General features: G+C 43.1%; 1 protein-coding gene across 2 annotated transcripts; it reads left to right on the forward strand.

The window, feature by feature from the left end:
- The first annotated feature begins 4,039 nt into the window (after nt 1-4,039).
- LOC310781943 (uncharacterized protein) lies at nt 4,040-6,765 on the forward strand. 2 transcript variants are annotated; one of them, XR_014552996.1, is made up of 4 exons: nt 4,040-4,287; nt 4,725-4,844; nt 5,031-5,122; nt 5,247-6,765. XR_014552996.1 is itself a non-coding variant. In XM_083642582.1 (4 exons), the coding sequence occupies exons 1-4, from the start codon at nt 4,092-4,094 to the stop codon at nt 6,266-6,268; spliced, it is 1,401 nt and encodes a 466-aa protein (XP_083498708.1). In that variant the 5' UTR covers nt 4,040-4,091; the 3' UTR covers nt 6,269-6,765. The 2 variants fall into 2 exon arrangements, 1 of the variants encoding a protein (XP_083498708.1); XM_083642582.1 differs by having other exon boundaries at nt 4,725-4,815.
- The last annotated feature ends 9,791 nt before the right edge of the window (nt 6,766-16,556 follow it).

The following is a 16,556-nucleotide window of genomic DNA, read 5'->3' on the forward strand; positions in this document are numbered from 1 at the left end:
ACCGTAGGTTGAAGAGCGACATGTGTTTTGCGACCGGCCGGTGAGCACACCTTACGTCAAGTAGCGTAGATATAACATCACTACGTCTGCTCTAAGTTTCAAAATAAAACTACCATATGATACAAAAACGGCACCATCCGAATTTAGGTTTACAGGAAGCGTGTACCTTAATAAAATACCTTCACAGGAGTTACTGGGGGGGTTCGTACCATTGAGATATAATATTTAATAAAATAAAATATGTAAATTTGCTAAGTAGACTCCCGCCAGAACCCTATCAAGGACCTCTGGTGGTCCCTGGACCTCGAGACCCACTAATCTTGTTCTTCTGTATCCATCTCAAATGACTCACAACATGGGTATTGACGGATTGGAAAAACCTAAATTTCTTGGTGGGGGGAGGGGAGTTCCCTCCAGCCTTACCCCCCCTCCCCGTCGGGGGACCTGGCTAAAGCCCCCAATGTCTTCAGGACCTAGAAACGCCCCTGGTGTGAGAGCGAGTCAAGGATCACTCTGGCTTGGATCAAACCGCTGGTTTATTGTGTGGCAACAAACCACATTGACAGCCTGACAGCTGACATGAAGTGAAGTCTGTACTACCGGTATGGAGCTCGCATTAGGAGCACGCTGATAGGCTTAGCTTGTAAACAATGACGGTGGCTCGTAGTGGACAAACAGCATGACATTGCGTAACGTTATATCCCCCACATGTCCGTCATTTCGTGTGCCTGTTGATGAGCGATTTAAACACAGCGACAGAGCGATTCCAAAGGGTTGACTTGAGCGACAGAGCGAAAAATAAATATCTCGGTGTGAACGCTCCTTAAGAGATGCGAGATGAGAGAAGGCATCCATCAGAAACCAGCCAGACAAGTCACCCACTGCCCCTATAACCTCGTTGAGGTAGGCTAGAAACGGGTCCCAAATAGTTTGAAACTTTTTAAGTGAGTTGGTTCTCAAGTAGTCTCGCTTAATTACCAGACACTCCCAGCAAAGGGGCGAGGAGAGTCTGGCTGGGGACACTTTCTATTGTGGACTTGAGTGGAAAAAGGCTCTTTAAAGCCAGCCATCCACCGAACGTACCATGCAGGCTGCTTCATTGCATAATCCACATTAATCGTTTTCAGCGTGTAGCAACGAGCTAGCGACTAGCGCTGCTGTTGTTATTGTTTCAAAGGCAGCGGCGCAGGCATTTGAGCTCGGCAGATTCGACACGTACAGCAGCAGAGGCATACAGATTCAACATGGGGGGCGTGGAAAGGAAATCCAAATATGGTCACAGCCGCAGTCAGAGCGGAATGGGATTTCCATCCGGCACCGACTGAAATGGTCAGCGCCAATGAGAGAGCTAAGTCCACCATGCTGCTTCAACCCAGTCAGACTAGTTCTCAAGGATCTGAGCCTCTCCATCCTGTAAAATTGCTGAAATAAGCAACTTGGTTTTTTGTGGGGGGTTTTTCGGTTCCATGTCGCTGTTCCGACCTCTCGCAGTTCCGACCTCCCCTCTCCCAGCCCCCATGCCTAAACCTAACCTCCCCCAGACCCTAACCCAAAACCTAACCTCTCCCACCCCCACGCCTAAACCTAACCTCCCCCAGACCCTAACCCAAAACCTAACCTCTCCCACCCCCCACGCCTAAACCTAAGGTCGACATTGCGAGTGGTCGGCATAGCGGGTGGACACCTTTTTTTTAATACTGTAGTGTAGTGTTTTCTGTTCTTCTGCTTTTCATTCCGGTCACAGGATTTGTGCAGTTTAGAGTTTTGGACCTCTGTTGCAGGATTTGCTCCACACTGAGGACACATTATGTTCTTCATTTCTGCTATAAAGACCAAAGAAATGCATTTTCTTCTTTATCTGTCAATAGGTGAGTTTTAATTTTCTAATGTTCATTCAAAATATTAAATTCTCCAGCTAAAATATATAAATATAGTATATTGAAAATAGCTGTTTTCCCCCAAAATTCCACAAAAGAGATCTTTTTATACATATTTTATTATCTTTCTTTACTTCTTTTGTTTGTCTTGAGGTGAACTGTTTTTCATTATGCTCCTTCTCCAAAGCCTATGGCGAACATTATTTCAAAGTAGATAAACTGCTCCACAAGAACAGCACTATTATGATATAACTTTTTACATTAAAAAAAACATACAATGTTCACCTAAATAAAATATCAGATGTTCCAAATACCACGGGTAAGCAACAATAGTGATACTGCACATGTACAAATCAGCTGCTGTGTATTTACTACACAGTTCTGTTTAAATTATTCATGACCAAATCCATGAGCAGTTGTCATCAATTTATTATCTCTCTGACTTCTGCTGTACATAGGTCTACTGAATCTATCACTGTATACAGGTCAGTAAATTCCCTTCATTTTCTATAGCTAAAACTATGCATCAATGATCACCAGACTGAAAGCCCATGCAGGCTTGAAGAAAAGTACTGAGTTCATAGTGATATATATTTGATATTCAACAGATTGTTATCAAATTAGGCTGGTTGGGCCTTCTCGGTGCTCCGGTAGAGTGGAGGTCTTCCAAAGAGACAGCTGGGGATCAGTGTGTGATGATTTGTGGACCATTGACAATGCCAACGTTGTGTGTAGAGAGGTCAATTGTGGGACAGCTCTCGACGCCAAAGGAGGGTCCCACTTTGGAGGAGGACGGGGAGTCATCTGGCTGGATGATGTTCAGTGTACTGGCAATGAGACTTCGCTCATCGACTGCCCACATAGAAAGCACCATGACTGCAGCCATTCTGAAGATGCCGGTGTAATCTGTTCAGGTAAGCATTAAGATTGGACTGTCGATTTATTCACTCATCTTATCTCACTGACCTCCTTCTCCCCCATCGCCCTAGCCGACCCCTCCGATCCTCATCCACTGTTCCCCTCACCATTCCACCATTCCACCATCCAAATCCAAAAGCGTTGGAGATCGAGGATTCTCGAGAGCAGCACCCCGACTTTGGAACTCCCTCCCCCAGCCTGTCAGAGACTCACCTTCACTCTCCACTTTTAAATCCCGACTCAAAACCTACCTGTTCTCCCAAGCTTACAACCTCCCTTATCCTTAACCACCTCCTCCAACCTGGCTGCCACCCCCTTTTTTTCCCCACCTCCCTCACTTCTCTCTGGCCCCTGTCCCTCGCACACACTCCGTCCCTCCCCTCTGTTTCCATATATCCCTGATTCATGTGTTATTGTATTCAATTGTTATTTGTATCTATTGCCTGTTGCGCGTTTTCATGTTGTTTTCTGTGTACCCATATTGTCATTGGGTCATTGAAAAGTGCTATATAAAATCAATGAATTATTATTATTATCTTATGTCAGTACTTGACCAGCATTGTGCAAGTTCACACTTCACAAGAACTAGCTCAAAGTTCAGTTCACACAGATTAAAATGAAGTAGTTCACGTTCATATTTAACAATTTTGAATTCTGAACTGTGTTCACAATCCCAAAAAGGAACTATAGTTCACGTTTATTGATTCAGGTTTTTTAATGAGCTACTCCGTGCTATCCCCCCACCTAATAGAATTGCCAATATTGCAGACGCTAAAGGGCGCTCGTTCATGTACAACACTGTACTTGAGCCACCCAGACTCTTGCTCCTTCTGTCATGAGAAATGCCAGTTGCATTAGAATACTGCTCATTTGACACACATTGTAGCCTACTCATATTTAACTGAGCAATTAACTAACATTTAATCCTACATTATAATAAGAATGAGAAGTGCCTGTGTGTGAGTGAGCAGAAATTGTGTTTGGCCACAGCTATGCCATTTTACGTGGGATCGTGCTGAATCTTTCAGGAAGTGTAAAAGAACACCACTGCAGGTGACCTAACGGCGCCAGATTTTTTTTATTAGGTAATTAGGGGTCGATTAATTGCCGAATGCGCAGTTTAATGACCGAACTTGGCCATGCTGCACAATGGCTGCGCTGCCTCCACCATGCGAATAGACGGGTTCATGTGCAACGTCATCACGTAGATGCGCGCGCACGATCGGGGTAGGAAGAAAGCAGGAAGGAAGCCGCTCCACACAGTCAAAACACAGAGGCAGACAGACCGAGACAGACATGACAAGGAGCTGTGGCGCTGTAAACTGTACCAACCGTCAAAAAGACGGATGGAAGATGTACAATATACCGCGGGGATCTCATCCATTTGCAAAAAACAGAAGGAAATTATGGCTCCAGGCCATTAAAAGGGAAGATTGGGGTCCCACTGGTCCTAAAGGCGACGAGAGTCTGTGCGGTGCTCACTTCATATCTGGTAGGCTAACGTTATGTTTATGTTTGCTAACAACAACAAATAATGAGTAGCTAACTTAGCTAACGCTGTCATTGTATGATTCATACCAGTGATAGCTCATGATAGGCCCTTTCAGGGCTGTGTTTTCACTGTCTGTTTTGCCAGCTGTGTCGGCTGTGTTGTGCAGTAGCTGCCTGTCAGTAAGCTGACAACACTGTCCTGAAATGGGATAACTAATGTTAGTCAGTCATAGCATAACTTTGACTAACTGTCCAACTAAAGTTGTTGTGCATTAAATGTATTATACAGCTTTCTTTAACTCTGAATAGACATTAATGATTGATTTTGTCCGGTTGGTGCTCATTAACGTTATGGCTGCAGTTCCTGGTTTGTAAAATGTCAAACTGATGTTGGTTAAACAATTAGCAGCTAACTTACAGCTTACTCTCTCTTATCAGGAGCACCGTCAATGGATTATGAGAGTCCAGATTTTGTTCCATCAGTGTTTTCACACAGCACCCGCCGAAACACCACAGGAAAGCTGGCAAGGTCTGTGTCATGTCATGTAGAAAGTTACGGTATGGCCATTCAGTCATCATTTGTAATATAATATAATCTAACCTATCTTGGTAATGTAGCTTGTTTAGTATCTGAGAATATAAGATATATGTGTGTGTCCTTCTTTATGTTATTGCATTGTTATCAATTAATATGTTGATAATTTTTTAGCACGTTAACTTGACCATACTCGACTGTTGTCATAGATATGAAAGAAAGAGAAGGCGCGATGACACTACGGCCCCTGTTACCAGCCCCACAGGTGAAACTGAGGCGGGTCCTATTGAATCCTCTGAAGGTATGTGCAATCAGACTATTTTAGTGTTAGTGTGATAAAGAAACAGATGTTCTATGTGTGTGTGCGTTGCATGCATGTCTGTGACACAAGAGTTAAGTAATTGTTCTCCTTTTTTGCGTTGCAGATGAAGGCGAGATGGTGCCCAAAAAAGAGATGGACCAGCTCAACCTGCAGTACAAGCAGCTCCGTGATGATTATGATGCTGTGAAAAGAGAACTGGAGGCCACACAGGACGAGAATAAACAACTGAAGCAGCAGCTTAAGCAGTCCAAATTTGGGTTTGATTCTATAAAAGACATGAACTCTAAAATACTTTTTTTTACTGGGTTACAGTCAGTGCAGGCTTTCAGGTGGCTGTTGGATATTGTAAAAAAAAGCAAACTTGTGCTTAAGGGTGGCTTAAGCTGGGAGAACCACCTCCTTTTGGTTCTAATGAAAGTCCGACTTGGACTCAGCAACAGAGACCTTGCCTACAGATTTGGACTTCCATTCTCAACTGTATCAAAAATATTAAGAGAGTGGATTCCCTTGTTGTCCTCAACATTGAAGCCTTTGATCGCGTGGCCTGATAAGGATGCAGTGAGAGCAAACATGCCCAAGTCTTTTAAACCTCAATTTAAGAAGTGTCGTTGTATTATAGACTGTACTGAGTTTTTTATAGAGAGAACATACAATTTAAAGGCAAGGGCTGAAACCTGGTCAAATTACAAGCACCAAAACACAATCAAGTATCTGATTGGAATAACACCAGCAGGAGCCATATCGTTTTTGTCTGATGGGTGGGGAGGTCGTGCATCTGACAAGCTAATAACTTTACATTCTGGCTTTTTGGGGAAACTTGAGCATGGGGATGAGATCCTTGCAGATAGAGGTTTCCTTGTTAGAGAGGAATTGGCCAGTGTAGGAGCAACATTGAGAATCCCAAGTTTCACTAAGGGGAAGGCTCAGTTGCCTGGTTCCTGTGTTGACACTTCACGGCAGTTATCAAGAGTCCGCATACATGTGGAACGAGTGATAGGTCAGCTTAAAACCTTTCAGATACTGAACACTGTGATACCCATCAGCCAAGTCGATATGCTAGATGACATTGTAACCATATGTGCTGGTCTCACCAACATTAGGCGGACTGTGGTAGCCCGGCGTTAACTGTGTTAAAAGAACATTTATATGGGACACATAACAGATATTTTTGATATTGCAACACACTTTCATATGACAGCAATTCAGAGTGATCATCTTCTAACATTTGATTTATTTTCTCCTTAATAGCTGGGAGTTCTTTATGCATCAACTGACAATGTTTTAACTGTGATTCAAAAAATAATTTTGTCCACATTAGGGCAATGGACCAAAATCTGGGAATAGTTTTGTTAGTTCTGATTTTCTCCAGAATCCCAGCAATCTCTGTATTTTATGTAGAGATATAACAGTGAAACTATGATCACAGTCATTGTTCAACATTCTCTAATCGTGTTAACTTGTAATGAAAATATTAGTGGGGACCCCCAGAATCCCCTGGACCCCACATTGAGAACCACTGCTTTAAATGCAAACTAATGAAAGCAACATGTACTAAAAGAGAAATGCAGTTGTAAAATGTTCTCATCTATAACACATGTGAATAATTAATACAAAATGAAGAGAAATAACATTTCTGTTTGGAGGTGAATTTTTAAGACTTTTTCTTGCTTGTTAATTTTGATTTTTTTCTCCAGTGTCTGCAACTGCACTTGTCTCCATGCATTATTGGGATCTATTTGCATCCACATTTCCATTTTTTGGAGTATCTGGTAATGTTCACACATGGATAGTGGAAGTGTTGGCAGCAGTCTGGGCACTTGATCATTTTCCCAAAGCTAGGCCTTTTGCAGGAGAGACATTTGATCTCTTCAGCCAGGTCGGGGTCTTTGCGGCGACAGATAAGTTCTGGAAGGAGGTGGTCCATGAAGAAGACCTCAGCCTTGGGAATATTTTCTTGGAGAAAGGACTCATCTCTCCATAGCCGGCAAATGATGGTGCTTGTCTTGGTCCACACCATGAAATCACATTTGTCCATTTGACAAGCATACATTTGTAATTGAATCTGTGTGTAATATTGGTGAGTAGGTCGCAGATCATAGTTTTTGTCAAGGCAAAATGATGCATCAGACTCTGACCCCTCTAGTCCCTCCTTGTACTTGTATGGACATTTAATCTCCAACAGCCCTGTTCCACAGCAGGCACAGGAGAATACTCCATCAGGAGAAGCAGCCAGGTATGGCTCATCTGCTTTCACTCTTAGACCCACTTTTTTTACAGTCAAGTCCTTGTGTAACTTACTCATTTCTGTTTGGTAAGATTGCCGTGCAGTATCTTCCATTTGCCTTCCCCACATGACAGCTGGAACAGTGAGATCTGTGGATTCATACTGCATTATCTGTTTAACAACACTTTCAACTGAGGACTCCTTGCATTTAATAACCCTGTGAAAGCTACTGCCCGTTATACGTCCCACTCGATGGATGTTCCATGTTGTGCACTGTGCCTGCTCTTTAGTGACGTCCTGTAGATGTTCCAGTCTGTTAGCTGTGCATTGCCTTCTCATTTTGTCATAGCTGGCTTTGCACTTCTCGCTAAGGTCAGTTGACGACAGGTCCCTAGCAGATGGGTCATGCATAGCTGTCAGGGGCTCGGGGAGTTCATCTTCTGTTTCTGATGCTGTATCTGTCTCAGAGTCTGCAGCTGTGTTGATGGATGTAAACAGAGCAGCGTTTGGACATATCTTTTGCAGAGCCTGGAGATCTTCAGTTGTAATTGCTGTGTGTAGCAGGGAAAGTATGTAAGCAATAGCATAAAAGGGGGTCGTTTTACAGTAACAGTCTTATCAAAATCATTTATGTTAAATTAGATATTCAATTTAGTGCTGTGAGAAATTAGTGAAATTATTAGGTAGGCTATTGATTCGCCTATTGGGTACAGACAGGGGTGTAGTGCTGTGGGAGCACAGGGGAGCTCCCACACTTTTTGTTTGTTTTTACAATAGTAAAATTGGTGGTGGGGGGGGGGGGAGTTGTTCCCAATAGGTGCGCTCCCCAAGTTCTCCAGGTAAGCACTACACACCTGAATGAGGGTGTGCGTAATAGTTCACCAAGTACCAGCGCATTTACGCATCACCCGTGGCTTAATAACCTGCAGCCAGTGTTTCACTCTTATTTACCTGGTACATTTTGTGGTGTTGGTGCGTGACGTAATTGGGGCAACTCTGTCTGATGTCGTTTTGGTCGGCTGAAGTTGATGTTCTTCAGGGTTTGTGGCTCTACTTTTTTTCTGGACATGTCCTTCCACTGATTTGCTTTGGATGTGCAAGCAACCTCCTCCTCGGTGCGTCTGCGCCCTGATAGTTCAACCTGGCACATGATGGCTGCAGCATGACTGCAACAAGAGGCGAGACTGGAGCGATGGGTAGGTTATTAGCCAAAAAAGTGTGTGAAATCATGATCTCAGATTATCTGTTGTTTGATACTTACCCTGCCATGCATGTGCAGTTTGCTGTTAATATGTAGCCAAGGTCCTTATGCACGTAAACCCAGGCATCGTATGGTTTTGTTTTTAAGCCTTGTCTTTGGCTAGGTAGGACACCTGCCCTCAAAATACAAAACCCTGAACCCGTATCATGATACTTGACCTCATGTACATTTCCACAAAGTACGTAATTATAGGCATCCAAGGATTTGTATGCACGCAGATTTTCTTTTGTGTAAACACTTGGCTTCTCTATGAGATATGTGTAGATATCTGGCCATATAATGGCGGGCCACTTGGACATATCTAAAATCCATTCATTGTCCGGAATAGAATATGGATCTGGTAATTTCTCACCATTGCTTAGTACCAATTTATTCAGGTAATCGGCGCGGTCAGAGCTACATAGGCTTACAATATAATCGATAGGCATCTTTACTCACCCTGGCATGGACTAGCTAGCTACTAGCTACCTGTCAGATGTTTGTTTACGTTAGCTAGCTGTGTGGCAGTGGGTCAGTAGGTTAACGAAGGTGAACGCCCATGCTTTGTCAATTAAAGGGACCGGCTCAACAACAAAACGGCCAAAGTAGCGAAATTATGTCAGCAAACCATACATATTTTTTGCAAAAGAAAGGCAAACACACATTTCCAACTCTGAAATTGAATTTTTATTAAGCAGTCGTCTTGCAAACAGTGCGATCTACGTGAATAGTCTACAATCTACTACAAAGTGCGAAATCTACAAAGAGCTTTTACCCCAGGGATGCGCGCGCATCCACTCGTGTTTGTATACAAGAAACCCGTCTATAAGCCGGGGGCGGGGCTCTCGCAGTCGGGCTGCAGACAGTGACGCTGCTAAACAGGGCGAAGGTGACTCCACGAGAATTGTTCGCTTATAATGTGCAGGGAGCCTGAAGCCCTGCCCCGCTGCTTTCTTGGTGCTGCAGCTTCATTGGCTGTCTTGCTGTCTTTTCGTTTTGCATTGGTCTATTTTGAATTTGGCCCCTCCTCCTGTCTTGTTTGTGACGCCAGGTATCCTAGCATGCTGTTTCAGTGATTTGGTCGCATCCAATACGAAGTGAATGGGGGGGGGGGGGGGGGGGGGCGAGGCTTGCTCACTTGTAGTGTGCAGGCGAGTAGTCTTGCAGTAACCAGCCTCCGTCGCTGGAAGCTTGCTGACGTAAGACGTTGGGTCTGACCACATGAGACTATTGGGAGAGCGACCTGCAGCTCCAGGCAGAGGCAAATCGGGTTTTTTATGCGTGTTTCACAAATCCGGCAGTTCTTTGTATGTACATGAAACATATAATATATGCGCATGTTCTTGTAGGCTATCTGTTGGTGAGCTATTTTCGACAAATTCTACGACATTCATGGGTCTGGGGAACAAACAAGACGTGGAAATGTCTGTTCCCGCTTGCCAGCCTGCACAGAGTCCATACGGATTGGGCGTGCAGAGAACGCAACATTTACACTCGATACACTGCACGGGTATTCTGCTAGTACCGTAAATTCCGGACTATAAGACGCACCGGTGTATAAGCCGCGGGACCAAAATTGACTATTTTTTTCTTCTATAAGCCGCACCGGACTATAAGCCGCGGGTGTTTTGATGTTTAATTACCATATGAAAGGGTTCGTGCACAGAGAGGAATGTCGGGAAAGCGATGGCTGTTTGGGGAAGCTCCCATTTATTAACATTTCAACAAAACAAAACAAAAGTCAGGTCACTAATCCCCAGACAAAATCACACAACAATAGGCTATATGTGCAGCAAACCTGTAACCAGAGAAGTCAAGTCACTAATCCTCGTCTTCCTCTTCTTCCTGCGTACTGAAACCACCAAAGTCCTCATCTTCAGTGTCGGAAACGAACAGGTTCAGGGTGGCTTCGTCAACCACTCTCCTCTCTCCTTCAGGTGCCATGGCACGAGTCCGATACCTCACGAGTCCGACACCTCACGAGTCCGAAAAAAGAGGCTAACTTCCCCCAGACCCTAACCCAAAACCTAACCTCTCCCACCCCCACGCCTAAACCTAACATCCCCCAGACCCTAACCCAAAACCTAACCTCTCCCACCCCCACGCCTAAACCTAACCTCCCCCAGACCCTAACCCAAAACCATGAGGTGTCGGACTCGTGAGGTATCGGACTCGTGAGGTATCGGACTAGGGGGCAGTCCCCGCAGCGGTGATCCTCTTCATCCCGCAGCAGTCCAGCGTTTTGGAACCCGTTGGTAATTGTGGATGTTTTCACACTCCTATAATATTCCGTGATCTTCCTTTGTGTGAATTCGCCGAAGTTTGTGATTTTCTCCTGGTAGTCGGGAGGGAGTTGTTCAGTAGTTCTCCCCCGGACGGACAGTCCCTTTTGCCCAGGTTACGCGCGGCTGCTCTGTTTGATCGGCGGCTGCTCTCTTTTAATGCGAGATTGACTGCTTTCAACTTGAAAGCTGCCTCGTGTGAATTTCTGCGTACCTTCCCCATGGTAAGTGAGAGTGTTGCTTCTACTGCTCGTCTTGTTGTGAATATTCCTTGATCTTCCTTTGTGTGAATTCGCTGAAGTTTGTGATTTTCTCCTGGTAGTCGGGGGAGGGAGTTGTTGCCCGAGTGGCCGTTTGCTTACCGTAATTACCATATGTAAGTGGTCACGCACAGAGGGGATTGTCGGGAAGAGATGGCTGTTTGAGGAAGCTCCCATTTACCGTATTACAACATTTCAACAAAACAACATAACACAACACCACCGTTGTTTATTTTTACAGTGCACACAGTGTCCGCGGTGTGGTGAAAAGAGGGCAAGAGAGGAAATTAAAACAGAAGTGGATTTATAGTTAGAAAGAGTGCTAAAAAAGAGAGATTTTTTTTTTTTTTTTTTTTTTTTCTGAAAAAATCCATAGATAAGACGCACCGTTATATAAGCCGCAGGGGCCAAAAAACGGGAAAAAAGCCGCGGCTTATAGTCCGGAATTTACGGTAATTGAAAATAACTAAATATGAATGATTAGGCTTCAACTGAACATAGGATCTATATTAGAATGATCATGCTCTCCTTTGATTTAAAATTTGCCCATGTCAGCACAAAAGAAAAAGAAAAGAAAAAAAAGCTGAGTAAGAAACTATTGGCCAAGACATCAGTTAATGCAGACCAGAGACTTCTTCTTTTTCCTTTTCAACTTTTGAGACTTAAAGGAGAGCTCCGCCAAAAAACAATGCTGATTTATTTAGCACATGATCTCACACATATCCAAAAACATCAGTTTTATGTTACAATTATGTAACGGATATGTAACAATTGGGCGAGTCGACACAGTTGTAACTGCATAGTAGGCAGCCAAAGGGTGTGCGGTGACAATTATGTAGGAAAAGAAGCAGTGATGAACTAGCTCACTGTCAGATTTTATATTCTTGAGAGTTTGTGTGTGTGTTTATATATGACCAGCATGCTCATCTGTTTTAAATGCAAACTAACAGAGCTGTAAACATTACAATGGAGGCAAATCGCTTGCTTAACAACTATTTGGTGTGTCAACCAAAATGTTACACCATGGAGTGCAGAAGTTAAAATAAAGGAATGAGTAAACATACTCTGCAATCTTGATGAGCTGCCAGTATTGACTGGACTCACATAGGAAGAAACACTGCAAACCGAATTTTTTTTATCCACCAAGGTTTCAGAAGGCACGCTACAAAGTATGCTAGCCTGTTGAGACATTGGTGAATAAAAAAATGCAAATGGAGCTTTAAAGAGCATTAGCCTATTTCACATCCCACCCAAAGTAAAACAGGTGCAAGCAGAACACTAATGAGGGTCTCCAACTTCCAATCCATTTAGGTGTGCCAGTGCTGGGGCCCTAATCAATGTCTTGTTGGCATCTGTTTTACTTTTTGCCTTTTAGGCACAAAATGGTTGATATTTGGGTGGGATGTGAAATATGTGTGAGGGGTATAGCAATGGGATGGGGGGGGGGGGTTAAATCACACATCCCAGCATCTAGACTCGTTTTTGTAAACTGCAGGGGACACTTCGTGAAATGGAAATGTACACCTGTGACCTGTGAGGGATGCAAGCTAGTCACCTTTTTCATCCCAAAAATCCTGCACATTGAACTGAATTCTGATTGTCAATTCGTGTATTATTGTTGCATTTTGTTTCATTGTCTCTAAATGTTGTTTGCAGAGCATGTCAGGCTGGTCAATGGGACTACTCGGTGCTCCGGTAGAGTGGAAGTCTACCATGATGGCCAGTGGAGAAGGGTGTGTAATAGTGATTGGGGCAAGGCAGCGGAAGTGTTGTGTGCAGAAATGAATTGTCCTGGCATTCAGGCAGGATCTCCATCCTCTGATGCGGGAAGTCAGATGATTGGAGTCAAAACGAGATGTTTAGGACATGAGAGCTCTCTCGCACTGTGCAGCATTCAAGAAGTCAATGGAAGCTGTGTGGATCCCCCTCTTGTCTGCAAAGGTATGTTATCCTTGTGTAAAAAGCATGAAGTTAATTTTTTAATTGCTTAATTGATCCAATGAGAATTTGCCATTAAATCCAAATGTACGTGATTATATGGTCTGCTTTGAAAGAAAATTATAATAATATCAGATAGAGAATCAAGCAGAACAAAACTGTATTTCAATGCAATCATCAGTATATAAAAGGGAGCTAGGGGTCTGTCTGTCTGTTTCTCTGTCTGTCCCACTGATGACATCATCAGTGATAAATACTGATGACATCAGTGATTATGTCTGATGACATCACTGATGATGAGTCTGAGGCTCACGAGAGAGACTGAGGGAGAGAGAGGAGAGAGACTGAGGGAGAGAGAGGGAGACATTGTGCACACGCCAATAAGGCAGGCAAGGCCACACAGCTGCGAATGCGAGCTGCAGGGCCAGCTCGGCGAGCTACAGGACAAGCTGCAGGACGAATCAAATTAGTTCAAAATGAGAATTTGAGACATTCTCCAAAATGTTTTCACTGACAGTGGAATACAAATTCATTTTGACTTTTTAACCTGGCAGGAACAGCAATTAGGCTGGTCAACGGACCTAATCGATGCTCTGGTAGAGTGGAGGTCTACCAAAGAGAGAGATGGGGATCGGTGTGCGATGATATGTGGAGCATTGAGAATGCCCAAGTGGTGTGTAGAGAGCTCGATTGTGGGACGGCTCTCGAGGCCAAACGCACCGCCCATTTTGGACATGGACAGGGAGACATATGGATGGATAATGTTCAGTGTACTGGCAATGAGACTTCGCTCATCGACTGCACACATGAGAAGAGCAGTAACTGTGGCCATGAAGAAGATGCTGGTGTCATCTGTTTAGGTAAGACATTAAGATTGGACTGTCCGTTTATTCACTCATCTCGATTATGTCAGTATTTGACCCAGTGGAGAGATGCGATTCAAAGTTTCATTACTCATAGGATACCGCCCAGTTTGAGATAGGACACACTGTAGCCTACTTTTATTTCACATTATTGTCAGGATCAGTGGATCTGATTCAGACCCAGATTCATCTGATTCAGAGGCCTAAGGATCGAGCTCAGATGCTCTAATGCCCAGAGTCAGGACCTATTGGTTGCACACAGAATCCTCCACAGAAATGCCCTTCTGAGGCCAATCAGAGAGAAAAACTATGACAAAAATAAAAGGAAAATATGAAGAAATAAAGGGAAGAGATGAAGAGATGGTAAAGAAAAATGTAAATCTTACATACTACAAGTACACGGAATCCAAAGGCTAAACTGTGGCATTAACTAACATTTAGTAATCGAAAATAACTAAAGTGATATTATTGATTAGGTCTCAACTTAACTTCAACATATCGCAGCTGTCACAAATATAATGATTTCCTTTTATGTAAAATATGCCCATGTCAGCACTTTGAGCAAAGAAATGCTGAGTACGAAATTATTGGCCAAGATATAAAAGACATGATGTTCATGCAGGGCGAAGGCTTCTTCCTCTTTTTCATTATGAACTGTTTGAGTTGCTTTTTCACTTTTGAGACTTCTGCATTTATTTTTTATTTTTCTAAATTGTTGGAGAGAAGCCAAGTATGCAAGTTTTGTCTTCTTATTTTCTATTAGTGTACAAACCCAGAGAAGAGTATTTAGGTTCATATACTAAATGTACTTTAATCTTTCTATTATGCTAATGATTTACAGTAGTCATAGTCCATAAAAGAGGCCTGGTTCCCTATAAAATATTATAAATTGGGCCTCACACTGATTCACATCACAGGACTTTAGGCTTCTTTGAATATATGACCCTCAAAATGGATCACTCTAATTGAATTGCGTGTCAGAACCATTCTGTTGTGTAATCTGAATTAGTCTAAAACATGGCTGACCAATTTGGGGCTGATCAATTTGGGGCCTGCTCTGTTTGTTCTGGCCTGCCAAGGATTTGACCACAAGGTGTCCTTGGGATATCGCGTTAATGAGCATGGGATGGATGGGCGTGAGGTCACAGTGACCTTGAAATTTGACCTTTGACAACCAAAATCTAATCAGATCATCCTCGAGTCCAAGTGAATGTTTGAAAAATTTGAAGAAATTCCCTCAAGGCATTCCTGAGATATCGGGTTAACGAGCATGGAACGGGCGGTCGTGAGGTGACAGTGACCTTGAACTTTGACTTGTGACCACCAACATTCTGGTGCTCCTCTATCAGTCATCATATCAAACCCACTCCATATTAGAGAAACAAGATGTCTGTCAAGCTGTGAGACACACCCTGATGCATACAGCTAGCCTGTATGCAAATGGGTGGAGTTTCTTCCAATGAAAGCCTGTAAGTAGTTAAAATGTAGTAATTTGTCATTTAACTCTCAAAGAAAGTTGAAAGGTAAAAAGCAGTGCTACACATTGAACTGAATTCTAATCATCAATTCTTGCATTATTGTTGAATTTTGTTTCATTTTTCTCTAAATGTTTTTTTCCAGAGCATGCCAGGATGATCAATGGGTCTAATCAGTGCTCCGGTAGAGTGGAAGTCTACCATGATGGCCACTGGAGCAAAGTGTGTAATAGTGATTGGGGCGAGGCAGAGGCTAAAGTGTTGTGTGTAGAGGTTGGTTGTGCGGCTCCTGTCGTTCAGCCTGCATCACCATCCTCTGATGAAGGAAGTGAGATGATTGGAGTCAAAACAAGATGTTTTGGAAATGAGAGCTCTCTCACACTGTGCAGCCTTCAGGAATTCAATGGAAGCTGTGTGGATGCTCCTGTGGTCTGCAAAAGTATGTCATCCTTGTGTGAAAAGTATTGACGTTTTTTTCTTTCAATTGTTTAATTGTAATAAAAACATTATGTACATATAAATAAACAAACATATCTTATTTCCAATAATCCAATGAGAGGAAAGAGGGGCAGGGCTAGGGAATAGGGGCCATAGCTAGGGATAGTAAGGTAATAGAAAGTTGTGGTATGAGGGGTGGGTAGGGGGAGTGGCTATGTATATGTGGGTGGTGGGAGGGCATGATTTCTATTCGTACATAGGATAAGCAATAACCACGCCCTGTGGCGCCGGGATTGGCCAGGAGCATTGAAGCTTGGGACAAAAGCGCCTGGGTTTTTTCATCTTTTAAAATAAAGATGTTTAAAAAACTATTGCTTGTTACATTTTCAGTGCTGTACCTATTCTCTGGGTAAGAATTGAGCTTGAAATTAACGATATGATACATTATATTATATGAGCTATACCTTCCTTAGCATAGTAATACTAATAATAAGCATAATAATTGTAATCTACACAATGTACACAATCTACAAAAACACGCAATAATATAAACGGTGTTGTGTTCACGTTCATAGCTCATAATATAATGTATGATATTGTTAATTTTAGTTTTTTAAACATCTTTATTTTAAAAGATGAAAAAACCCAGGTGCTTTAGTCCCAAGCTTCAATGCTCCTGGCCAATCCCGGCGC

Source organism: Poromitra crassiceps (genome assembly GCF_964638095.1).
Source record: "Poromitra crassiceps genome assembly, chromosome: 9".
Taxonomy (NCBI): domain Eukaryota; kingdom Metazoa; phylum Chordata; class Actinopteri; order Beryciformes; family Melamphaidae; genus Poromitra; species Poromitra crassiceps.